Source organism: Chiroxiphia lanceolata, chromosome 29 (genome assembly GCF_009829145.1).
Source record: "Chiroxiphia lanceolata isolate bChiLan1 chromosome 29, bChiLan1.pri, whole genome shotgun sequence".
Classification (NCBI taxonomy): Eukaryota; Metazoa; Chordata; class Aves; order Passeriformes; family Pipridae; genus Chiroxiphia; species Chiroxiphia lanceolata.
The window spans coordinates 1,457,032-1,481,956 of record NC_045665.1 but is presented as its reverse complement, the minus strand read 5'-3'; the positions used below and the strand labels follow the sequence as shown (position 1 = coordinate 1,481,956).

General features: G+C 59.2%; 3 protein-coding genes and 1 long non-coding RNA gene across 26 annotated transcripts; 1 reads left to right on the top strand and 3 right to left on the bottom strand.

Moving 5' to 3' along the window:
* Positions 1 to 350: 350 nt before the first annotated feature.
* Positions 351 to 1,956, bottom strand: LOC116799839 (collagen alpha-4(IV) chain-like). Of its 20 annotated transcripts, none has more exons than XM_032713256.1 (4): positions 1,248 to 1,956; positions 679 to 1,184; positions 614 to 639; positions 358 to 578 (listed from the first exon to the last, which is right to left on the bottom strand). In XM_032713256.1, the coding sequence occupies exons 1-4, from the start codon at positions 1,850 to 1,852 to the stop codon at positions 573 to 575; spliced, it is 1,143 nt and encodes a 380-aa protein (XP_032569147.1). In that variant the 5' UTR covers positions 1,853 to 1,956; the 3' UTR covers positions 358 to 572. The 20 variants fall into 20 exon arrangements, with proteins under 20 accessions (XP_032569140.1, XP_032569139.1, XP_032569138.1 ...); XM_032713258.1 differs by having other exon boundaries at positions 614 to 654; positions 690 to 1,184; XM_032713260.1 differs by having other exon boundaries at positions 614 to 665; positions 752 to 1,184.
* On the bottom strand, positions 358 to 12,889 carry GLMP (glycosylated lysosomal membrane protein). Of its 4 annotated transcripts, none has more exons than XM_032713238.1 (7): positions 12,458 to 12,737; positions 11,480 to 11,752; positions 7,831 to 8,004; positions 6,247 to 6,300; positions 5,934 to 6,104; positions 3,416 to 3,702; positions 358 to 2,120 (listed from the first exon to the last, which is right to left on the bottom strand). In XM_032713238.1, the coding sequence occupies exons 1-7, from the start codon at positions 12,536 to 12,538 to the stop codon at positions 1,952 to 1,954; spliced, it is 1,209 nt and encodes a 402-aa protein (XP_032569129.1). In that variant the 5' UTR covers positions 12,539 to 12,737; the 3' UTR covers positions 358 to 1,951. The 4 variants fall into 4 exon arrangements, with proteins under 4 accessions (XP_032569129.1, XP_032569128.1, XP_032569127.1 ...); XM_032713237.1 differs by lacking the exon at positions 6,247 to 6,300 and adding an exon at positions 6,435 to 6,488 and having other exon boundaries at positions 12,458 to 12,736; XM_032713236.1 differs by having other exon boundaries at positions 5,934 to 6,488; positions 12,458 to 12,879.
* Positions 6,666 to 7,798, bottom strand: LOC116799887. The gene is made up of 3 exons (XR_004361133.1): positions 7,259 to 7,798; positions 6,821 to 7,205; positions 6,666 to 6,777 (listed from the first exon to the last, which is right to left on the bottom strand). It is a non-coding gene; the product is annotated as an uncharacterized LOC116799887 (long non-coding RNA).
* Positions 12,742 to 24,925, top strand: PEX19 (peroxisomal biogenesis factor 19). The gene is made up of 8 exons (XM_032712870.1): positions 12,742 to 13,169; positions 15,656 to 15,756; positions 15,853 to 15,997; positions 19,910 to 19,995; positions 20,079 to 20,240; positions 22,682 to 22,858; positions 23,750 to 23,794; positions 24,863 to 24,925. The coding sequence occupies exons 1-8, from the start codon at positions 13,109 to 13,111 to the stop codon at positions 24,923 to 24,925; spliced, it is 840 nt and encodes a 279-aa protein (XP_032568761.1). The 5' UTR covers positions 12,742 to 13,108.

Here is a 24,925-nt window from a genome sequence, read left to right as displayed (position 1 = left end):
CCCCCAATCTCCTTTTCCCAACCCCCATCCCTCTTTTCCTGCCCCCCATCCCCCAAAGTGCTCCAATTCCCCTTTTTCCATCCTTATTTCCCCCCCCCCCCAGCCCTACCCAGTAACTTCCCATTACCGGGAATAACAATTCCCTGTGGCCCAGGGGATGTTTGCTCCCTGTTCCCAGCCCCTCAGTCCATCCCATTCCCAGGGTTTTATTCCCTGCCCAGCTCCAGCTCCATCCCATTCCCTGGGTTTTATTCCCTGCCCAGCTCCAGCTCCATCCCATTCCCTGGGTTTTATTCCCTGCCCAGCCCCAGCTCCATCCCATTCCCGCCGGAGCAGCATTCCCACGGGAAGCCAAGCTTAGAAATCCACTTTATTCGGCTCCAGCCATGGAGCACCCGGAGCCTCCCTGGGATGTCTGGGAATGCCCAGAGCGCTCATCCCTGGGATCTGGCCCCACGGAGCACCCGGAGCCTCCCTGGGATGTCTGGGAATGCCCAGAGCACTCATCCCTGGGATCCGGCCCCACGGAGCACCCGGAGCCTCCCTGGGATGTCTGGGAATGCCCAGAGCACTCATCCCTGGGATCCGGCCCCACGGAGCACCCGGAGCCTCCCTGGGATGTCTGGGAATGCCCAGAGCACTCATCCCTGGGATCTGGCCCCACGGAGCACCCGGAGCCTCCCTGGGATGTCTGGGAATGCCCAGAGCACTCATCCCTGGGATCCGGCCCCACGGAGCGTCCGGGAGCACAATCCCGGCCGGAGCAGCGCTCCAGGACACACCTGAGCTGTCGGGAAGCGGCTCCGGAGCTTCCCTGGTGTCCCTGGGAAAAGCCTCTCGAGCCGCCGGCCCTGGCTTTTCCCGGGATTTCCCGGCCCGGCGGGAAGCAGAAGGGCCCCCCCCGGAGCCTTCCCAAGCATCCCTGGAAGCGGCCCAGCCGGGACAACAGTGGTTGTATCCCTTTGGAAGAGGAGGAGGAGGAGGAGGATGGTCCGTGGCTCCAGGCAGCCCGGAGCAAACTCCCCCCAGGGACTGAATCCCTTGGAACAATCAGGAAAAAACAGGGAAAAGTGCAATCCAAGGCAGGAAAAGGAGGAGCAAGAGAAAGGGAGACGGTGCCAAGGGTGCCCCTGGAGCTGGGAATGCCGGGATGGGGGGGAGCCAGAGGATCCCGGGGGTCTCCCAGAGGATCCTGGGGGTGTCCCTGGGAATCCTGGAGGTCTCCCTATGGATCCTGGGGGTGTCCCTGGGAATCTGGGGGTGTCCCTGGGAATCCTGGAGGTCTCCCTGAGGATCCTGAGGTTGTCCCTTTGGATCCTGGGAGTCTCCCTGGGGATCCCAAGGGTCTCCCTGGGCATCCTGGGGTTGTCCCTGGGAATCTTGGGGGTGTCCCTGGGAATCCTGGGGGTCTCCCTGGGAATCTAGGGGGTCTGCCAAAGGATCCAGAGGGTCTCCCTTGGAATCTGGGGATCTCCCTGCAGAGCCTGGGGGTCTCCCAGAGAATCCTGGGGTTGTCCCTGCAGATCCTGGGCGTCTCCCTGTGGATCCCGGGGGTTTCCCTGGGCATCCTGGGGGCCTCCCTGAGGATCCTGAGGTTGTCCCAGAGTATCCTGGGGGTCTCCCTGGGCATCCTGGGGGTCTCCCTGAGGGTCTCCCGGAGAATCCTGGGGGTCTCCCTACGGATCCCGGGGGTATCCCTGGGAATCCTGGGGGGTCTCCCGACAGATCCCGGGGGTCCCTCTGGGCATCCAGGGGTTGTCCCTGCAGATCCTGGAGGTCTCCCTGGGCATCCTGGGGGTGTCCCTTGGAATCCTGGAGTGTCCCTTTGGATCCTGGGGGTATCCCTGGGCATCCTGGGGGTCTCCTTGGGGATCCTGGGGGTCTCTCAGAGAATCCAGGGGTTGTCCCTGCAGATCCCGGGGGTCTCCCTGGAAATCCTGGGGGTGTCCCCTCAGTTGATGGGCTCGTACTCGGAGTAGCGGCTCCTCGGGACCAGCAGCACGAGGCCGGTGCCCCCCAGCAGCAGGGCCAGGGGGGTGCCCAGCGCCACGGCCACCACCGAGATGATCAGGGGCGAGAACGTGTCCCGGGGGGGCTCCCCAAAGCCCACCAGCACCGACCTGCGGCAGGGCAGGGGGGAGTCAGCCCCTGAGACCCCCCCTGCACCCCTCAGAGCCCCCTGTAACCCCCCTGCACCCCTCACACCCCCTGAGACCCCCCTGAAACCCCCCTGTGCCCCTCAGACCCCCCTGCACCCCTGAGAGCCCTCTGCACCCCTCAGACCCCCGTGAAACCCCCCTGCACCCCTCAGATCCCCCTGAAACCCCCCTGTACCCCTCAGATTCCCCTTGGACCCCCCTGCATCTCTCAGACCCTCTTGAGACCCTCCTGCACCCCATTAGTGCCTAGGACCATCCCCTGAGCCCCCTCAGACCCCCTTAGACCCCTCAGACCCCTCTGAGACCCCCCCGCACCCCATGAATGCCCAGGACCACCCCCTTAGACCTCTTGGACCCCATGGGATGTTTTTAGTGCCCAGGACCACCCCATTGGACCCCTCAGCCCCCCTGCACCCCATTAGTGCCCAGGATCACCCCCTTGGACCCCACTGGACAAACCAGTGCCCAGGACCTCCCTCTTGGACCCCTCAGACCCCCCTGGACACCATTAGTGCCCAGGACCACCCCCTTGAGCCCCATTAGCCTCCCCTGCACCCCCCTAGTGCCCAGGACCACCCCCTTGGACCCCCTAAGACCCCCTTGGACTCTTCAGCCCCCCCTGTACCCCTTTACTGCCCAGGCCCCCCCCAAGTCCCCCTACACCCCATCAGTGCCCGGGACCACCCCCTTGGACCTCTTGGACTCCATGGGATGTTTTTAGTGCCCGGGATCACCCCCTTGGACCCCACTGGACAAACCAGTGCCCAGGACCACCCCCTTGGACCCCTCAGACCCCCCTGCACCCCATTAGTGCCCAGGACCACCTCTGAGCCCCCTGCACCCCATTAGTGCCCAGGACCACCTCTGAGCCCCCTGCACCCCATTAGTGCCCAGGACCACCCTCTTGGACCTCTCAGACCCCTCTGGGCCCTTAAGTCCCCGCTGCACCCCATCAGTGCCCAGGACCACCTGCTTGGGCCTCTTGGACCCCATGGGATGTTTTTAGTGCCCAGGACCACCCCATTGGACCCCTCAGCCCCCCCTGCACCCCATTAGTGCCCAGGACCACCCTCTTGGACCCCTCAGACCCCCTTGGATCCCTCAGCCCCCTCTGCACCCCATTAGTGCCCAGGACCACCCCCTGAGCCCCATTAGCCTCCCCTGCACCCCCCCAGCACCCTCCCCCTGACCCCCTGCACCCCACTAATGCCCAAGCCCCCCCTGAGCCCCCCCAAATCCCCCCTGTCCCCTCTGACCAGCGCAGGAATCGCCGTTCCCGGTACACGTCCCGGAACACGTCCCCGTCCCCGTCCCCGCCGAAGGACACGTTGAGGGCGCTGCTGCCCAGGGGGGTGCCCGGGCCCCCCTCCCCAAAATAGGCGCGGGCGATGGGGGGCACGGGCACCGGACCCCCCCGCAGCTCCCCGGCCCGGCAGCGGATCCCGTCCTGGCGCCGGGCACTCGGAGATCCGTAGGCGATGGATCTCCAGAGCAGGAAACTCAGCGGGGACCCGGACTGCGACTGGGCCACCAGGGACTGAGTCTGTGGGGGAATGGGATTGGGATTGGGATTGGGATTGAGCCACCAGGGACTGTGTCTGTGGGGGAATGGGATTGGGATTGGGATTGAGCCACCAGGGACTGTGTCTGTGGGGGAATGGGATTGGGATTGGGATTGGGATTGAGCCACCAGGGACTGTGTCTGTGGGGGAATGGGATTGGGATTGGGATTGAGCCACCAGGGACTGCGTCTGCACAGGGAACATGGAATGGGATTGGGATTGGGATTGGGCCACCAGGGACTGTGTCTGTACAGGGAACAGGGAATGGGATTGGGATTGGGATTGAGCCACCAGGGACTGCGTCTGCACAGGGAACACGGAATGGGATTGGGATTGAGCCACCAGGGACTGTGTCTGTGGGGGAACACGGAATGGGATTGGGATTGGGATTGAGCCACCAGGGACTGTGTCTGTGGGGGAATGGGATTGGGATTGGGATTGAGCCACCAGGGACTGCGTCTGCACAGGGAACATGGAATGGGATTGGGATTGGGCCATCAGGGACTGCGTCTGTGGGGAAATAGGGAATGGGATTGGGATTGGGCCACCAGGGACTGCGTCTGTGGGGGGAATGGGGTGGGATTTTGGGATTGGGCCACCAGGGACTGTGTCTGTGGGGGGAATGGGGTGGGATTTTGGGATTGGGCCACCAGGGACTGTGTCTGTGGGGGAACAGGGAACCTGGAGACCCCAAAGCATCGCAGGGACACTGCCCTACAACCCCCTGGAGACCCCAAAGGAAACAAGTAATGAAATAAAATTAAATATAAATTAAAATGAATAGAAATTAAATAAAGTATAAATTAAATTGAATAAAATGAAATTTAAATTAAATTAAATGTAAATTAAATATAAATTAAAGTAAATAAAAATTAAATAGAAAATAAGTATAATTTAAATTAAATGTAAATTAAACAGAAATTAAATGTATGTTGAATAGAAATTAAATTAAATGTAAATGAAATATAAATTAAATTGAATGTAAATTAAATTAAGCAGAACTTAAAAATACAGTTAAGTGTAAATGAAATATAAATTTAATATAAATTCAATATAAGTTAAATTAACTAAAAGTTAAATTAAATGTAAACAAAAAAAATATAAACAAACTAAAATATAAATTTAAATTAACTGGAAATTAAATTAAATGTAAATTAAATTAAACATAAATCCAGTATAAATTAAATTAACTCAAAATTAAATTAAATGTAAATAAAATATAAAATATAAATTAAATAAAATATAAATGAAATTAACTAGAGATTAAATACAAATTCAGTATAAATTAAATTAACTCAAAATTAAATTAAACGTAAATAAAATAAAATATAAAGTAAATAAAATATACAAATGAAATTAGCTAGAAATTAAATTAAATGTAAATTAAATAAAATAGTAAATAAATAAAATAAAAAAATAAAATTAAATAAAATAAATAAAATAATAAATAAAAATTAAATAAAATACAAGTGAAATTAACTGGAAACTGAATTAAATTGAAATGAAATGAAATTAAAATTAAATTAGATTAATGAATTAAATTAATTAAATTTAATTAAATGGATTAAAATAATAAATTAATAAATTAAATTAATAAATTAATTTAATAATAAATTAAATTAAGTTGATTAAATTAAATATAAATAAAATATAAATTAAACTAAATATAAATAAAATAGAAATTAAATTAAGTATAAATAAAATTTAAATTAAATTCAACAGAAATAAAATATAAATTAAATTCAACAGAAATTAAACATAAATTAAATAAAATATAAATTAAATTCAACAGAAATAAAATATAAATTAAATAAAATATAAATTAAATTCAACAGAAATAAAATATAAATTAAATAAAATATAAATTAAATTCAACAGAAATAAAATATAAATTAAATAAAAGATAAATTAAATTCAACAGAAATAAAATATAAATTAAATAAAAGATAAATTAAATTCAACAGAAATAAAATATAAATTAAATAAAATATAAATTAAATTCAACAGAAATAAAATATAAATTAAATAAAAGATAAATTAAATTCAACAGAAATAAAATATAAATTAAATAAAAGATAAATTAAATTCAACAGAAATAAAATATAAATTAAATAAAAGATAAATTAAATTCAACAGAAATAAAATATAAATTAAATAAAAGATAAATTAAATTCAACACGACTGAAGTGAGGCAGGAATTGGAGGCCCTCACCTCGAACACCCCCGGGGCGAACTCGTCGTCGAGCTCCCTCCTGAGCCGCAGCTCCCGCCGCGCCCCCGCCCCGTCCAGAGCCGCCACCTCCAGCAGGAACCGAGAGCGGGAACCGTTCCCGAGGGGAGAGACCCCCGAGAGCTGGAACCGCAGCTCACACCCCCCGGGGACCTCCGGTAACCCCGGGGGGAGAGAGGAGCGACCCGGGGAGGGGAGGGCACGGACCTGGGAACCCAAAAATAATGGGAGAGACCCCAAAAATAACGGGAGAGACCCCCGAGAGCTGGAACCGCAGCTCACAACCCCCGGGGACCTCCGGTAACCCCGGGGGGAGCACAGAGCGACCCGGGGAGGGGAGGGCACGGACCTGGGAACCCAAAAATAATGGGGAGGGACCCCAAAAATAACGGGGAGAGACCCCAAAAACAACGGGGAGAGACCCCAAAAATAACGGGGAGAGACCCCCGAGAGCTGGAACCGCAGCTCACAACCCCCGGGGACCAACGGCAACCCCGGGGGGAGAGAGGAGCGACCCGGGGAGGGGAGGGCACGGACCTGGGAGAGACCCCAAATCAGGGAGAGACCCCAAAAACAACGGGGAGAGACCCCAAATCAGGGAGGGACCTCAAAGTCAGGGAGGGACCCCAAAATCAGGGAGGGACCCCCAAAAACAACAGGGAGGGACCCCAAAATCAGGGAGGGACCCCCCAAAATCAGGGAGGAACCCCCCAAAGTCAAGGAGGGATCCCAAAGTCAGGGGGAGACCTGAAATCAGGGAGGGACCCGAAATCAAGGAGGGACCCCCAAAATCAGGGAGAGGCCCCCAAAAACAACAGGGAGAAACCTCAAAATCGGGGAGGGACCCCCCAAAAACAACGAGGAGAGACCCCAAATCAGGGAGAGACCCAAAAGTCAGGGAGGGACCCGAAAGTCAGGGAGGGATCCCAAAAACAACAGGGAGGGACCCCCCAAAACCAATGGGGAGACGGAATGACTGGGAAAAATCCCACAGGGGTGGGGAAATACCCAGAATTCCCTGTGTCCCCCTCTGGAATTACCCAGAATTCCCTGTGTCCCCCTCTGGAATTACCCAGAATTCCCTGTGTCCCCCTCTGGAATTACCCAGAATTCCCTGTGTCCCCCTCTGGAAGTGCCTGGAATTCCCTGTTTCCCCCTCCAGCTCCCTCTGGAAGTATGTGGTATTCCCTGTTTCCCCCTCTGGAATTCCATGTTTCCTCCTCTGGAATTACCTGGAATTCCCTGCTTTTCCCTCTGGAAGTGCCTGGAATTCCCTGTTTTCCCCTCCATTCCCCCTCTGGAAATACCTGGAATTCCCTGTTTCTTCCTCCGTCCCCTGTGGAAGCACCTGGAATTCCCAGTTCCCACTCTGGAATTACCCAGAATTCCCTGTTTCTGCTCTGGAATTACCCAGAATTCTCTGTTCCCCCCTCTGGAATTCCTTGGAATTCCCTGTTCTCTCCTCTCGAAATACCCAGAATTCCCTGTTCCCTCCTCTGGAATTCCCTGTTTTCCTTCTGGAATTATCCAGAATTCCCTGTTTCCCCCTCTAGAATTATCCAGAATTCCCTGTTCCCCCTCTGGAATTCCCTGTTTCCACTCTGGAATTCCCCAGAATTCCCTGTTCCCCCTCTGGAATTCCCTGTTTCCACTCTGGAATTACCCAGAATTCCCTGTTCCCCCTCTGGAATTCCTTGGAATTCCCTGTTCTCTCCTCTCGAAATACCCAGAATTCCCTGATTCCCCTCTGGAATTCCCCGTTTTCCTTCTGGAATTCCCCAGAATTCCCTGTTTCCCCTCTGGAATTCCCTGTTTCCCCTCTGGCATTCCCCGTTTCCCCCTGTGGAGCTCCCCAGCATTCCCAGCCCCCGTGGAATACCTGGAATTCCAGGCTGCCGTTGGCGAAGGCTCCGGCGGGGTCGGATCCCGGGATCCCCCGGAGCCGGAACGTCAGCGCCGACGGATCCAGGGTCACGTTGGAGTTTTCCCAGGAAAACTCGGCCAGGTCGTAGGGTTGGAAAAATCCCTCCCCTGGAGCCTTTTCCTCGAAAAGCTGCGGAAAAACGGGGCCTGAAAATCCCCCTTTTTCCCTGAAAATTCCCGGGTTTGTTACGAAACGGAGAAACGGGGGATAAAGGATTGAAGAAATTAATTGGGAACAAAAAGAATCAGGAATAAAGAGTCAAGGACTGGGAACTGAGAAATTAAGGAATTGGAATAAAGGATCGAGAAATGAAGGATAAAGAATTTAAGGAATCAAAAATAAAGGATCCAGAAGTTAAAAATAAAGGATTTAGGGAATCAAGAAAAGAGAATGAAGAAATGAAGGAGGAAGAATTAAGAACTCGGGAAATTAAGAACAAAGAATTAAGAAATGGGGAAATTAAGAATAAAGAATTTAGGGAATCAAGAAGAGAAAATTGAGAAATGAAGGACGAAGAATTAAGAAATTGGGAAATTAAGAGAAAAAAGAATTAAGGATTAAGAAACTGAGAATGAAGAATTTGGGGCGTTTTGGGGCAGTTTAGGGCAGGTTTGGGGCAGGTTTGGGACATTTGAGTAGAGCCCAGCTCGACTGGAATATTTTGGGGATGTTTGGGGCGATTTAGGGCAAGTTTGGGACATTCAAGGAAAGCCCAGTGTGACTGGAATATTTTGGGGATGTTTGGGACGATTTAGGTTGGGTTTGGGGTAATTTAGGGCAAGTTTAGGGGGGTTTAGGGCAAATTTGGGACATTTGAGTAAAGCCCAGTGCAAATGGAATATTTTGGGGCAGGTTTGGGGTGATTTAGGGCAGGTTTGGTGCAGTTTAGGGCAGGTTTTGGGGAGGTTTAGTGCAGATTTGGGACATTTGAGTAAAGCCCAGGGTGACTGGAATATCTTGAGGCAGGTTTGGGGCAATTTTGGGGCAGGTTTGGAGCAGTTTAGGTCAAGTTTTGGGACATCTGAGTAAAGCCCAGTGTGACTGGAATATTTTGGGGCAGGTTTGGGGCAATTTAGGGCACGTTTGGGGCAAGTTTGGGGTAATTTAGGTCAGGCTTGGGGCAGTTTAGGGCAGGTTTGGGGCATTTTGGGGCAGGTTTGGGGTGATTTATGGCAAGTTTGGGGGCATTCAGGGCAAGTTTGGGATATTTGAGTAGAGCCCAACGTGACTGGAATATTTTGGGCAGATTTGGGGTGTTTGGGGGCAGCTCTGGGGCGATTTAGGGCAAGTTTTGGGGCGGTTTCGTGCAGATTTGGGACATTTGAGTAAAGCTCAACGTTCTGGGGCAGGATTGGGGTGATTTGGGGCAGGTTCAGGGCAGGTTTGGGGTAATTTGGGGCTGGATGGGGGACAGGATTGGGGTGATTTTGGGGCAGGTTCAGGGCAGGTTTGGGGCAATTTGGGGCAGGTTTGGGGGCGGTTCAGGGCAGGATTTGAGAGCAGGTTTGGGGTGATTTTGGGTCAGGTTCAGGGCAGGATTGGGGGTGATTTGGGTTGATTTGGGTCAGGATTGAGGTGACTTAGAGAAGGATTTGGGGAAGGTTTGGGAAATTCAGGGCAGGATTTGGGGCAGGATTGGGGTGATTCGGAGCAGGTTTGAGGCAGGACCGGGGGCAGGATTGGGGTGATTTGGGGCAGGTTTGGGGTGATTTGGGACAGGGTTGGGGGCAGGTTTGGGGTGATTTGGGACAGGACTGGGGGTGGTTTGGGGCAGGATTTGGGGCACGATTGGGGTGATTTGGGGCAGGATTGGGGGCAGGTTTGGGGTGATTTGGGGCAGGACTGGGGGTGGTTTGGGGCAAGATTGGTGTGATTCGGGGCAGGATTGGGTACAGGTTTGGGGTGATTTGGGGCAGGGTTGGGGGCAGGTTTGGAGTGATTCAGGGCAGGTTTGAGGCAGGACTGGGGGCAGGACTGGGGTGATTTGGGGCAGGTTTGGGGTGATTTGGGGCAGGACTGGGGGTGGTTTGGGGCAGGATTTGGGCGATTTGGGGCAGGTTTGTGGCAGGATTTGGGGCAGGTTTGTGGCAGGATTTGGGGCAGGTTTGTGGCAGGATTTGGGGCAGGGTTTGGGGCAGGGTTGGGGTGATTTGGGGCAGGTTCAGGGCAGGTTTGGGGCAATTTGGGGCAGGACTGGGGTGATTTGGGGCAGGTTTGGGGTGATTTGAGGCAGGATTTGGGTCAGGTTCAGGGCAGGATTGGGGGTGGTTTGGGTTGATTTGGGTCAGGATTGAGGTGATTTAGAGAAGGATTTGTGGCAGGTTTGGGGTGATTTGTGGCAGGTTTTGGGGGCAGGACTAGGGGTGGTTTGGGGCAGGATTTGGGGCAGAATTGGGGCGATTTGGGGCAAGATTGGGGCAGGATTGGGGTGATTTGGGGCAATTTGGAGCAGGATTGGGGTAAGATTGGGGTGATTTGGGGTGACTTGGGGCAGGACTGGGGGCAGGTTTGGGGTGATTTGGGGCGATTTGGGGCAGGTTTGGGGTGATTTGTGGCAGGATTCGGGTAAGTTTGAGGCAGGACTGGGGGCAGGATTGGGGTGATTTGTGGCAGGTTTGGGGTGATTTGGGGCAGGACTGGGGGTGGTTTGGGGCAGGATTTGGGGTAGGATTTGGGGCAGGGTTGGGGGTAGGGTTGGGGTGATTTGGGACAGGACTGGGGGTGGTTTGGGGTGATTTGGGGTGATTTGTGGCAGGTTTGGGGTCAGGCTGGGGGCAGGTTTGTGGTAGGACTTGGGGCGATTTGGGACAGGACTGGGGGCAGGATTGGGGTGATTTGGGGCAGGTTTGGGGTCAGGGCGGGGGGCAGGTTTGTGGCAGGATTTGGGGTGATTTGGGGCAGGACTGGGGGCAGGTTTGGGGTGATTTGGGGTGATTTGGGGCAGGTTTTGGGGCGATTTGGGACAGGGTTTGTGGCAGGTTTGGGGCAATTTGGGGTGATTTGGGGCAGGTTTGGGGTGATTTGGGACAGGGTTTGTGGCAGGTTTGGGGTGATTTGGGGCAGGTTTGGGGTGATTTGGGGTGGTTTGTGGCAGGTTTGGGGTCAGGCTGGGGGCAGGTTTGGGGGCAGGATTTGGGGTGATTTGGGACAGGGTTTGTGGCAGGTTTGGGGCGATTTGGGGTGATTTGTGGCAGGTTTGGGGTCAGGCTGGGGGCAGGTTTGGGGTGATTTGGGGCAGGTTTGTGGCAGGATTTGGGGCAGGATTGGGGTGATTTGGGACAGGACTGGAGGCAGGTTTGGGGTCAGGCTGGGGGCAGGTTTGTGGCAGGATTTGGGGTGATTTGGGGCAGGACTGGGGGCAGGTTTGGGGCGATTTGGGGTGGTTTGGGGCAGGTTTGGGGGCAGGTTGGGGGCAGGTTTGGGGCGATTTGGGGCGATTTGGGGCAGGTTTGGGGCGACTTGGGGCGATTTGTGGCAGGTTTGGGGTCAGGTTGGGGGCAGGTTTGTGGCAGGATTTGGGGTGATTTGGGACAGGGTTTGTGGCAGGTTTGGGGTGATTTGGGGCGGTTTGTGGCAGGTTTGGGGTCAGGCCGTGTCCCGGTACCTTGGTGAAGGCGACGGCCCCGGCGGAGGAGACGCTGCCGGGGGGGTGGACGCGCAGGGCCCCCGCGGGCTCCGGGGACAGCAGCCGGGCCCAGTCGATGCTCAGGCGGCTCCGGGGGCTCCCCGAGGCCACGAGGAGCACGGAGGGAGCTCCCAGGCTGCTCCACACCCAGTGCAGCGTGGCCAGGGGGCCCTGAGCCCGCACGTGCACCACGTTCACCCAGGAGCCGTTCCACAGGGAGCCATTCCAGCCGGGATTGAACTCCAGGGACACCTGGGCAAGGCAGGGGGGCAGAGCTCGGGGGGGGCTCCGGCCGAGAATTCCAGGCGGTTGGGGCTGGAATTCCCTGTTTCTCCCTCCAACCCCCCGTGGAAGTGCCTGGCATTTCCTGCGTCCCCCTCTGGAAGTGTCTGGAATTCCCTATTTGCCTCTCTGGAAGTGCCTGGAATTCCCTGTGTCCCCCTCTGGAAGTACCTGGAATTCCCTGTTTTTCCCTCCATCCCCCTCTGGAAGTACCTGGAATTCCCTATTTGCCCCTCTGGAAGTGCCTGGAATTCCCTCCATCCCCCTCTGGAAGTACCTTGAATTCCCTGTTTCCCCCTCTGGAAGTACCTGGACTTCTCTGTTTCTCCCTCCATCCCCCTCTGGAATTACCTGGAATTCCCTGTGTCCCCCTCTGGAAGCACCAGGAATTCCCTGTTTCTTCCCATCCCGCAGCCCTTCCCAACGCGCCTCCCTTTTTCCATCCCACGTCCCCTTCCCGTCCCACGGACCCTTCCCTTCCCATCCCTTCCCCTCCCATCCCATCCCACGTCCCCTTCCCTTCCCGTCCCGTCCCATCCCATCCCCTCCCCTCCCCTCCCATCCCATCCCACGGACCCTTCCCTTCCCATCCCCTATCCCCCCTCCGGTGCCCCCCGTATCCCCTCCCCCGGTGGTCCCTCGGTGCCCCCCCGGTTCCCCCCGTTCCCCGCTCACCTTCCAGTCCCCCTCGGTCCCTCCCGCCGCCACCGCGGCCACCAGCGACACCAGAGCCACCAGCCCCGCACCCGCCGCCATCGGGGCACCGGGACCGACCCGGGGGCACCGGGACCGACCCGGGGGACACAGGGACCGATCCGGGACCGACCCGGGACCGCCCCGGGGGCACCGACCGGGACCGACCACGGGACTGAAGCGGAACCCGCGCGGGGACCGCCCCGGTGCGACCACGGGACCGGTCACGGGATCGATCACGGGATCGATCACGGGACCGAGCCGGGACCGCCCCGGTGTGGCCGCGGGACTGGGGCGGGACCCGCCCCGGTGTGGCCACGGCACCGATCACGGCACCGATCACGGGACCGATCACGGGATCGATCCGGGACCGCCTGTTCCCGTTCCCCGTTCCCAGTTCCCGTTCCCAGTTCCCGTTCCCAGTTCCCGATCTCGCTCCCCTTTCCTGTTCCCATTCCCGTTCCCGTTCCCGCTCCGGGTTTTCCCGCTTCCCCCGTGCTCCGCAGCGCCCCCTGGTGGGGCCGGGGCCGGCAGAGGGAGGCGTGGCCTCCAGGGGGCGTGGTCGGTGTATGAGGGGGCGTGGCCTCGCCGCGCGGTGCCGCCCCCTGGCGGCGGAGGGCGGAGCGCGCCAAGATGGCGGCGGAGCCGGAGCCGGGCCCGGGGCCCGACCCGGAGCTGGAGGAGCTGCTGGACAGTGAGGGGGGACGGGGGGGCACCGGGGAACGGGGGGGCACCGCGGTGAGCGGGGGGGCCACGGGGTGCGGGGCGTCGGGAGGGGCTGGGGGTCATGGGGGGCAAGGGGGGTGGGGGGTCATTGGGGTGAGGGGGGCAATGGAGGTGAGGGGGGTCACGGGGGGCAGTGGGGGGGTCATTGAGGGTGAGGGGGATCATTGGGGGTGAGGGGGATCATTGGGGGTGAGGGGGGTCATTGGGGGTGAGGGGGCAATGGAGGTGAGGGGGGTCAGGGGGGGTGAGGGGGGTCATTGGGGCTGAGGGGGGTCACGGGGAGCAGTGGGGGTCACGGGGGGCAGTGGAGATGAGGGGGGTCATTGGGGGTGAGGGGGGGCAAGGAGGGTCATGGGGGCAATAGGGAGGGTCGGCAGGGACTGAGGGTCATGGGGGGCAATGGGGGGGGTCAATGGGGGTGAGGGGGGTCAGGAGGGGCCATGGGGGTCGCGGGGGGCGATGGGGGTCGCGGGGGTCATGGGGATTGGGGGGACTTTGGGGGTGAGGGGGCGTCGGGAGGGGCTGGAGGTCATGGGGGGTTATTGGGGGTCATGGGGGGCAACGAGAGTTGGGGGTCATTGGGGGTCATGGGGGGCAATGGGGGGGTCATTGGGGGTGAGGGGGGGTCGGGAGGGGCAATGGGGGTCATGGGGGGCAATGAGGGTGGGGGGTTATTGAGGGTGAGGGGGGTCGGGAGGGGTTGGGGGTCATGGGGGGCAATGGGAGTGAGGGGGGTCTGGGGTCATTGGGGGTCATGGGGGGCAAAGGAGGGGGGTGTCATTGGGGTGAGAGGGGACTGGGGGGTCATTGGGTTGGGGGGGTCGGGGGATTATTGGGGTGCAGGGGGGCCCACGGGGTGCAAAGGGGACTGGGGGTATTGGGGTGCAGTTACTGGGGTGCAATAGGGCTGGGGGTATTGGGGTGCAGTTATTGGGGTGCAATAGGGCTGGGGTTATTGGGGTGCGGTAACTGGGGTGCAGTTATTGGGGTGTAATAGGGCTGGGGGTATTGGGGTGCAGTTATTGGGGTGTAATAGGGCTGGGGGTATTGGGGTGCAGTTATTGGGGTGCAGTTATTGGGGTGTAATAGGGCTGGGGGTATTGAGGTGCAGTTATTGGGGTGCAATAGGGTTGGGGAGTACTGGGGTGCAGTTATTGGGGTGCAGTTATTGGAGTGTAATGGGACTAGGGGGTATTGGGGTGCAGTTATTGGGGTGCAGTTATTGGGATGCAGTTGTTGGGGTGCAATAGGGTTGGGGGTTATTGGGGTACGGTTATTGGGGTGCAATAGGGCCGGGGGGTATCGGGGTGTAATAGGACTGGGGTTATTGGGGTGCAGTTATTGGGGTGCAATAGGGCTGGGGGCTATTGGGGTGCAACAGGAGTGGGAGTTCTTTGGGGTGCACTGGGCCCAGGGGGTGCTGGGTGCAATAGGGCCGGGGATTATTGGGGTGTGGGGAGGCCAGGGGGGTTATTGGGGTGCAATAGGGCCGGGGATTATTGGGGTGTGGGGAGGCCAGGGGGGTTATTGGGGTGCAATAGGGCCGGGGATTATTGGGGTGTGGGGAAGCCAGGGGGGATTATTGGGGTGCAATAGGGCCAGGGATTATTGGGGTGTGGGGAAGCCAGGGGGGATTATTGGGGTGCAATAGGGCCAGGGATTATTGGGGTGCAATAGGGCCGGGGATTATTGGGGTGTGGGGAGGCCAGGGGGAATTATTGGGGTGCAATAGGGCCAGGGATTATTGGGGTGTGGGGAGGCCAGGGGGGTTACTGGGGTGCAATAGGGCCAGGGATTATTGGGGTGTGGGGAGGCCAGGGGGGATTATTGGGGTGCAATAGGGCCAGGGGTTATTGGGGTGCAATAGGGCCAGGGATTATTGGGGTGTGGGGAGGCCGGGTGGTTATTGGGGTGCAGTGGGGCTGGGGGTTATTGCAGTGCAGTTATTGGGGTGCAATAGGGCCAAGGTATTGGGGTGCAGCTCTTTGGGGTGCAGTGGGGCTGGGGATTATTAGGGTGTAATGGGGTCAGGGATCATTGGGGTGCAGTTATTGGGGTGCAATAGGGCTGGGAGGTATTGGGGTGCAGTTATTAGGGTGCAATGGGGCTGGGGGTTATTGCAGTGCAGTTATTGGGGTGTAATAGGGCTGGGGGGTATTGGGGTGCAGCTCTTTGGGGTGCAGTTATTGGGGTATAATGGGGTTGGGGGTTATTGGGGTGCAGTTATTGGGGTGCAGTTACTGGGGTGCAGTTATTGGGGTGTAATGGGGTTGGGGGTTATTGGGGTGCAGTTATTGGGGTATAATGGGGTTGGGGGTTATTGGGGTGCAGTTATTGGGATGCAATGGGGTTGGGGGATATCAGGGTGCAGTTATTGGGGTGCAATAGGGCCGGGGGGTATCGGGGTGTAACTCCTACACCCCCCTGACCCCCCTGCCCCCCCCTCCCCCCCAGGTGCCCTGGATGACTTCGAGCGCAGCCGCCCCTCCCCCGCGCCGCCCCCTCCCCCCTCCTCCTCCTCCCTCCCCTCCCCCTCCGCCGCCGACTCGGCCAAGGTGGGACCGACCCCCTTTCCCTCCCCCTTCCCCTCGTGTCCCCCCCGGGCGCCCCCCGAGCCCCCCGTTTCCCAGGACTCGCTGTTCTCCTCCCAGGAGCGCTTTTTCCAGGAGCTCTTCGAGGGGGAGTTGGCCTCGCAGGCGGCGGCCGAGTTCGAGGAGGCCATGAGGGAGCTCGCCCGGCAGGAGCCGCAGCTCGTCCAGCAGTTCCAGAAGCTCTCGGAGGCGGCGGGGAGAGTCGGTGAGGGCGGGGGGGGATGTGGGGGATGTGGGATGTGGGGTATGGGATGTGGGGACCCCCCCCCCGGGGTGTCAGGAGGGGGGGAAACCCCCCCCTGGTTGTGACACAGTCGGGGGGTGTCACCCGGGGTTGGCGCTGCCTGGAGCAACCCACGGGGTCCTGAGGGGGGCACGGGGATGGGCCGGGGTGGGACTGGGATTTGGGGGGACAGGAGGGTCCTGGATCCATCCCTGGGACAGCTCGGGCCTGGACAGGGATTTGGGGGGTTCCTGGATCCATCCCTGGAACAGTCCAGGGTGGGAAAGGGATTTGAGGGGTTCCTGGGGTGGGACAGGGATTTGGGGGGTTCCTGGGGTGGGACAGGGATTTGGGGGGTTCCTGGATCCATCCCTGGGGCAGTCTGTGCTGAGACAGTGATATGGGGGGTTCCTGGGGTGGGACAGGGATTTGGGGGGTTCCTGGATCCATCCCTGGGACAGTCCAGGGTGGGAAAGGGATTTGAGGGGTTCCTGGGGTGGGACAGGGATTTGGGGGGTTCCTGGGCTGGGACAGGGATTTGGGGGGTTCCTGGATCCATCCCTGAAACAGTCCAGGGTGGGACAGGGATTTGAGGGGTTCCTGGGCTGGGACAGGGATTTGGGGGGTTCCTGGATCCATCCCTGGGACAGTCTGTGCTGAGACAGGGATTTGGGTGGGTGGACAGGAGGGTCCTGGATCCATCCCTGGGACAGCTCGGGCCTGGACAGGGATTTGGGGGGTTCTTGCATCCATCCTTGTGACAGGGATTTGGGGGGTTCCTGGGCTGGGACAGGGATTTGGGGGGTTCCTGGATCCATCCCTGGAACAGCCCGGGCTGGGACAGGGGTTTGGGGGGTTCCTGGGCTGGGACAGGGATTTGGGGGGACAGGATGGTCCTGGATCCATCCCTGTGAGAGTCTGGGCTGGGACTGGGATTTGGGGGGTTCCTGTATCCATCCCTGGGACAGTCTGTGCTGAGACAGGGATTTGGGTGGACAGGAGGGTCCTGGATCCATCCCTGGGACAGCCCAGGCTGGGATACGGATTTGGGGGGTTTCTGGATCCATCCCTGGAACAGCCCGGGCTGGGACAGGGGTTTGGGGGGTTCCTGGGCTGGGACAGGGATTTGGGGGGTTTCTGGATCCATCCCTGTGAGAGTCTGGGCTGGGACAGGGATTTGGGGGATTCCTGGATCCATCCCTGGGACAGTCTGTGCTGAGACAGGGATTTGGGTGGACAGGAGGGTCCTGGATCCATCCCTGTGAGAGTCTGGGCTGGGACAGGGATTTGGGGGATTCCTGGATCCATCCCTGGGACAGTCTGTGCTGAGACAGGGATTTGGGTGGACAGGAGGGTCCTGGATCCATCCCTGGACAGCCCAGGCTGGGATATGGATTTGGGGGGTTCCTGGGCTGGGACAGAGATTTGGGGGGTTCCTGGATCCATCCCTGTGACAATCTGGGCTGGGACAGGGATTGGGGTGGACAGGAGGGTCCTGGATCCATCTTTGGGACAGCCTGGGCCTGGACAGGGATTTGGGGGGTTCCTGGATCCATCCCTGTGAGAACCTGGGCTGGGACATTGACTTAGGGGGACCCCAAATCCAACTGCAGCACCCTGTGAGCATCCCACGTGCCAGTCTGGGCTGGGACAGGGATTTGGGGCTGTGGAGATGCCCTGGCCCCACCCCTGGCACCTTCCAGGCATCCCTGTGCCAGCCCGGGCTGGGACAGGGATTTGGGGGGTTCCTGGATCCATCCCTGGGACAGTCCAGGGTGGGACAGGGATTTGGGGGATTCCTGGATCCATCCCTGGGACAGTCTGTGCTGAGACAGGGATTTGGGGGGTTCCTGGGCTGGGACAGGGCTTTGGGGGGACAGGGACCCCAAATCCAACCCCAGCACCCTGTGAGCATCTCAGGTGCCAGTCTGGGCTGGGACAGGGATTTGGGGGGACAGGATGGTCTTGGATCCATCCCTGTCCCAGCCCGGGCCTGGACAGGGATTTGGGGGGTTCCTGGATCCATCCCAGGTGCCAGTCTGGGCTGGGACAGGGATTTGGGGGGTTCCTACATCTATCCCTGGGACAGGGGTTTGGGGATGTCCTGGATCCATCCCTGTGTCAGTCTGGGCTGGGACAGGGGTTTGGGGATGTCCTGGATCCATCCCTGTGTCAGTCTGGGGTGGGACAGGGGTTTGGGGATGTCCTGGATCCATCCCTGTGTCAGTCTGGGCTGGGACAGGGATCTGGGGGGTGCCTGGGCTGGGACAGGGATTTGGGAGATTCCTGGATCCATCCCAGGTGCCAGCCTGGGGTGGGACAGGGATTTAGGGGGACAGAGGAGTCCTGGATCCCCATTCCCAATCCCACAGACCCCCTGAGCCCCCATTTGGGGTTGGGGTCCCTGGGACACCCCCGTCGGTGTTCCCCACTCCCACCCCCATTCCCACCTCCATTCCCAGTCCTGCAGACCCCCCATTTGGGGTTGGGGTCCCTGGGGCACTTCCCACCCGGTATCCCCCATTCCCAGCCCGTTCCCATCCCATTCCCAGCTGATGTCACCCATTCCCAGCCTGTTCCCATCCCATTCCCAGCCAGTCCCCCCCATTCCCAGCCATTCCCATCCCATTCCCAGGTGGTGTCCCCCATTCCCAGCCCGTTCCCATCCCATTCCCAGCCCCATTCCCAGCCAGTGTCCCCCATTCCCAGCCCATTCCCAGCTATTCCCATCCCATTCCCAGCTGGTGTCCCCCATTCCCATCCCATTCCCATCCCATTCCCAGCCCCATTCCCAGCCAGTGTCCCCCATTCCCAGCCCATTCCCAGCTATTCCCATCCCATTCCCAGCTGATGTCCCCCATTCCCAGCGCCATTCCCAGCCCGTTCCCAGCCAGTGTCCCCTATTCCCAGCCCATTCCCAGTCCTGCAGACCCCCCATTTGGGATTGGGGTCCCTGGGACACCCCTCACCCGGTGTCCCCCATTCCCAGCCCATTCCCAGCCGGTGTCCTCCATTCCCAGCCCGTTCCCAGCCCATTCCCAGCCGGTGTCCCCCGTTCCCATCCCATTCCCAGCTGATGTCCCCCATTCCCAGCCGGTGTCCCCCATTCCCAGCCCGTTCCCATCCCATTCCCAGCCCATTCCCATCCCATTCCCAGCCCGTTCCCATCCCATTCCCAGCCGGTGTCCCCCATTCCCAGCCCGTTCCCATCCCATTCCCAGCCCATTCCCATCCCATTCCCAGCCCGTTCCCATCCCATTCCCAGCTGGTGTCCCCCATTCCCAGCCCGTTCCCATCCCATTCCCAGCCCATTCCCATCCCATTCCCAGCCCATTCCCATCCCATTCCCAGCCCGTTCCCATCCCATTCCCAGCCGGTGTCCCCCGTTCCCATCCCATTCCCAGCCCGTTCCCAGCCCATTCCCAGCCCGTTCCCATCCCATTCCCAGCCCGTTCCCAGCCCATTCCCAGCCCATTCCCATCCCATTCCCAGCCCGTTCCCATCCCATTCCCAGCCGGTGTCCCCCATTCCCAGCCCGTTCCCATCCCATTCCCAGCCCATTCCCATCCCATTCCCAGCCCGTTCCCATCCCATTCCCAGCTGGTGTCCCCCATTCCCAGCCCGTTCCCATCCCATTCCCAGCCCATTCCCATCCCATTCCCAGCCCGTTCCCATCCCATTCCCAGCCGGTGTCCCCCGTTCCCATCCCATTCCCAGCCCGTTCCCAGCCCATTCCCAGCCCGTTCCCATCCCATTCCCAGCCCGTTCCCAGCCCATTCCCAGCCCATTCCCATCCCATTCCCAGCCCGTTCCCATCCCATTCCCAGCCCGTTCCCATCCCATTCCCAGCCCGTTCCCAGCCCATTCCCAGCCCATTCCCCCTTTGTCCCCCAGGCCCCGACGCCGCCTCCCAGCAGGAATTCACGTCGTGCCTGAAGGAGACGCTGAGCGGGCTGGCCAAGAACGCCACCGACCTGCAGGTACCCCCATCCCGACCCCTCCCCGCCCATCCCGGGCCATCCCGGCATTCCCGGGGCTCGCGGCATTCCCGGCATTCCCGCAGAGCTCGGCGGGCTCGGAGGAGGAGCTGGCCCAGGCGCTGGAGGGGCTGGGGATGGACGAGGGCTCCGGGGACGGGGGGGTCCTGCCCGTCATGCGCAGCCTCATGCAGGCCCTGCTGTCCAAGGACGTGCTCTACCCCTCCCTCAGGGACATCACCGACAAGGTGGGGGCCCCAAAATGCGGGGAGGGGGGCCCTGAAATCCTGGGGGTGGGTCCCCAAAATCCTGGGAGGGGATCTCTGGAAACCTGGGGGTGAGTCCCCAAAATCCTGGGAGGGGGGCCCTGAAAACCTGGGAGAGGGGCCCTGAAATCCTGGGAGGGGTCCCTGAAAATCTGAGGAGGGGGATCCCCAAAATCCTAGGGGTGGGTCCCCAAGATCCTGGGAGGGAGGCCCTGAAAACCTGGGAGGGGGTCCTGAAAATCTGAGGAGGGGGGTCCCCAAAATCCTGGGAGGGGATCTCTGGAAACCTGGGGGTGAGTCCCCAAAATCCTGGGAGGGGGGGCCCTGAAAACCTGAGGAGGGGGGTCCCCAAAATACTGGGAGGGGGGCCCTGAAATCCTGGGAGGGGGGCCCTGAAAATCTGAGGAGGGGGGTCCCCAAAATACTGGGAGGGGGGCCCTGAAATCCTGGGAGGGGGGCCCTGAAAATCTGAGGAGGGGGGTCCCCAAAATACTGGGAGGGAGGCCCTGAAAACCTGGGAGAGGGGTGTCACCGAAATCTTGGGAGGGGGTCCCTGAAGACCTGGGAGAGGGTCCCTGAAAACCTGGGAAGGGGTCCTTGAAAACCTGGGAGGGGGGCCCTGAAATCCTGGGAGGGGGTCCCCAAAATCCTGGGACGGGGTCTCTGAAAACCTGGGGGTGGGTCCCCAAAATCCTGTGGGGGGGTCCCTGAAAACCTGGGAGGGGGTCCCTGAAAACTGGGGGGGGTCCCCAAAATCCTGGGGGAGTCCCTGAAAATCTGAGGAGGGGGGTCCCCAAAATCCTGGGGGCGGGTCCTTGAAAACCTGGGGGTGGGTCCCCAAAATCCTGGGGGGGTCCTTGAAAACCTGGGAGGGGGGTGTCACTGAAATCTTGGGGGGGTCCTTGAAAACCTGAGGGGGTCCCTGAAATCCTGGGAGGGGGAGTCCCCAAAATCTTGGGGGGGGGGTGTCCCCAAAATCCTGGAAGAGGGTCTCTGAAATCCTGGGGGGGGGGTCCTCAAAATCCTGGGAGAGGGTCCCTGAAAACAGGTCCCTAAAATCCTGGGAACTGGTCCCCAAAATCCTGGGGAGGGTCCCTGAAAACCTGGGAGAGGGTCCCCAAAATCCCAGGGGGAGCCCCTGAAAACTGGGGGAGAGGTCCCCAAAATCCTGGGAAGGGGGTCCCTGAAAACTTAGGGGGGGTCCCTGAAAACCTTGGGGGTGGGTCCCCGAAATCCTGGGAGGGGATCCCTGAAAACTCTGGGGGGTCCCGGGGGGCGTGGGACGCGCGGGGAAGTCACGGGGGGCTCGTGGGGTGGGAGTGGGGTGGGGGGTTTGGGGGGTTTGGAGGGAGGGGGTGTGACCCCCCCCCCCAAAGGGGTTCCTGGGGGGTCCCTGGTGCTCCCCGGGGGTTTTTTGGGGGGTCCCTGGGTGTCTTTGGGGGGGAGGGGCTTGCACCTCTGTGGGTTTTTGGGGGGGGGTGTCTCGTGCCCCCCCGGGGGGTTCTTGGGGACTCCCCGATGTTCCCCGAGGGTCCCTGGTGCCCCCCAGGGGGGGTCATGTGGGGCTTGGGGGACCCCGGTGCCCCCAAGGTGTGTCCCTGGCACCCCCGGGGGGTCACTGTCACTTTGGGGGGCTCGGGGGGGTCCCTCCTGTCCCTGGGCTCTGTCCCTGGGGGGTCCCATGAGGGGGTACCTGGGGGTCCCTGAGGTTTGAGGGGGGTCCGTGTGGGGTTTTGGGGGTCTCTGTGGGGTTTTGGGGGTCCCTGTGGGGTTTGGGGGTCCCCCCTGACCCCATTGCCCCCCCAGTACCCCGAGTGGCTGTGGCAGCACGGGGGGTCCCTGTGGGGTTTTGGGGTGGTTTTGGGGTCCCCCCTGACCCCATTGCCCCCCCAATACCCCGAGTGGCTGCGGCAGCACGGGGGGTCGCTGTGGGGGTCCCTGTGGGGTTTTGGGGTGGTTTTGGGGTCCCCCCTGACCCCGGTGCCCCCCCAGTACCCCGAGTGGCTGCGGCAGCACGGGGGGTCCCTGGGGGGATTTGGGGGTCCCTGTGGGGTTTTGGGGGTCCCTGTGGGGTGGTTTTGGGGTCCCCCCTGACCCCAGTACCCCCCCCAGTACCCCGAGTGGCTGTGGCAGCACGGGGGGTCCCTGTGGGGTTTTGGGGTGGTTTTGGGGTCCCCCCTGACCCTGGTACCCCCCCAGTACCCTGAGTGGCTGTGGCAGCACGGGGGGTCCCTGTGGGGGTTTGGGGTGGTTTTGGGGTCCCCCCTGACCCCAGTACCCCCCCAGTACCCTGAGTGGCTGCGGCAGCACGGGGGGTCCCTGGGGGGTTTGATGGGGGTCCCTGTGGGGTTTGGGGGTCCCTGTGGGGTTTGGGGGTCCCTGTAGGGGTTTGGGGGTCCCCCCTGACCCTGGTACCCCCCCAGTACCCCGAGTGGCTGCGGCAGCACGGGGGGTCGCTGCCCCCGGAGCAGCAGGAGCGGTTCCGGGCCCAGCACTCCCTCATGTCCCGGCTCTGCGCGGAGCTGGAGCGGGAACAGCCCGGGGAGCCCGAGGGGCAGCGGAGGCAGCGCTTCGAGACCCTCCTGGACCTCATGCAGCAGGTGGGGCACCCCAAAACTGACTGAGGGGGATGGGGGCACCCCAAAACTGACTGAGGGGGGATGGGGGCACCCCAAAACTGACTGAGGGGGATGGGGGGACCCCAAATTCTGATTCAGGGGGGATGGGGGCACCCCAAATCCTGGACCTCATGCAGCAGGGGGGGCACCCCAAAAACTGATTGAGGGGGATGGGGGGTACCCCAAATCCTGATTGAGGGGGATGGGGGGACCCCAAACCCTGGACCTCATGCAGCAGGTGGGGGGACCCCAAATCCTGATTGAGGGGGGGGTGGGGGGGACCCCAAATCCTGGGTCTGATTGAGGTGGGATGGAGGGGACCCCAAACCCTGGAGCTGATTGAGGGGGGCTGGGGGGGACCCCAAATCCTGGGCCTCATGCAGCAGGTGGAGGGGACCCCAAATCCTGATTGAGGGGGGATGGGGGGGACCCCAAATCCTGGACCTCATGCAGCAGGTGGGGGGGGACCCCAAATCCTGGGTCTGATTGAGGGGGGATGGGGGGGACCCCAAATCCTGGGCCTCATGCAGCAGGTGGAGGGGACCCCAAATCCTGATTGAGGGGGGATGGGGGGGACCCCAAATCCTGGACCTCATGCAGCAGGTTGGGGGGGGGACCCCAAATTCTGGGCCTGATGGGGGGTCTGGGGGGACCCCAAATCCTGGGTCTGATTGAGGGGGGATGGGGGGGACCCCCCAAATTCTGGAGCTGATTGAGAGGGACTGGGGGGGACCCCAAATCCTGGAGCTGATGTTGGGGCTGTGGGGGGGGACCCCAAATCCTGGAGCTGACTGGGGGGGGCTCGGGGGGGACCCCCAAACCCCCCCGGCCCCCCCCCCCCCCACTGACCCGACCCCCCCCTGCCCCCCCCAGCTGCAGGAGCTGGGACACCCCCCCAAGGAGCTGGCGGGGGACACGGTGAGTGGGGGGGACCCCACGGGACACGGGGGGACGGGGGGGGAAGGGAGACCCTACAATAACATGGGGGGAAAGGGGAGACCCTACAATAACAGTGGGGGTAAGGGGAGACCCTACAGTAACACTGGGGGGAAAGGAGACCCTACAATAACAGTGGGGGTAAGGGGAGACCCTACAGTAACAGTGGGGATAAGGGGAGACCCTCAATAACATGGGGGGTAAGGGGAGACCCTACAATACCATGGGGGGTAAGGGAGACCCTACAATAACATGGGGGTAAAGGGAGACCCTACAGTAACACTGGGGTGAAAGGAGACCCTACAGTAACAGTGGGGATAAGGGGAGACCCTCCAATAACATTGGGGGTAAGGGGAGACCCTACAATAACATTGGGGGTGAAAGGAGACCCTACAGTAACACTGGGGGTAAGGGGAGACCCTACAATAACATTGGGGGTGAAAGGAGACCCTACAGTAACACTGGGGATAAGGGGAGACCCTCCAATAACATTGGGGGTAAGGGGAGACCCTACAATAACACTGGGTGTGGGCAACTCTGTAATAACACTGGGGGGTACAAGGAGACCCTACAATAACAGTGGGGGTAAAGGGAGACCCTATAGTAACATTGGGGGTAAAAAGAGACCCTGCAATAACAGTGGGGGTAAAAAGAGACCCTACAATAACATTGGGGGTGGAAGGAGACCCTACAATAACATTGGGGGTACAAGGAGACCCTACAATAACATTGGGGGTAAGGGAGACCCTACAATAACATGGGGGTAAGGGAGACCCTACAATAACATGGGGGTAAGGGAGACCCTACAATAACATGGGGGTAAGGGGAGACCCTACAATAACAGTGGGGGCATGAGATGACCCTACAATAACATTGGAAGGAGGGAGGGAGGGGGTGACCCTACAATAACGTGGGATGACACAGAGCGACCCTACAATAACACAAGGAGACCCTACACCAACACAGGGCCCACCCCCCACCCCGGGGGACCCCCCCGACCCCCCGGGGTGACCCCCGTGTGTGTCCCCTCCCCCCTCCCCTCCCCCCCAGCCCCCCGGATGGAACCTGGAGCTGCCGGGGGGGGCGGGGGGGGAGCAGTGCCGCCTCATGTAG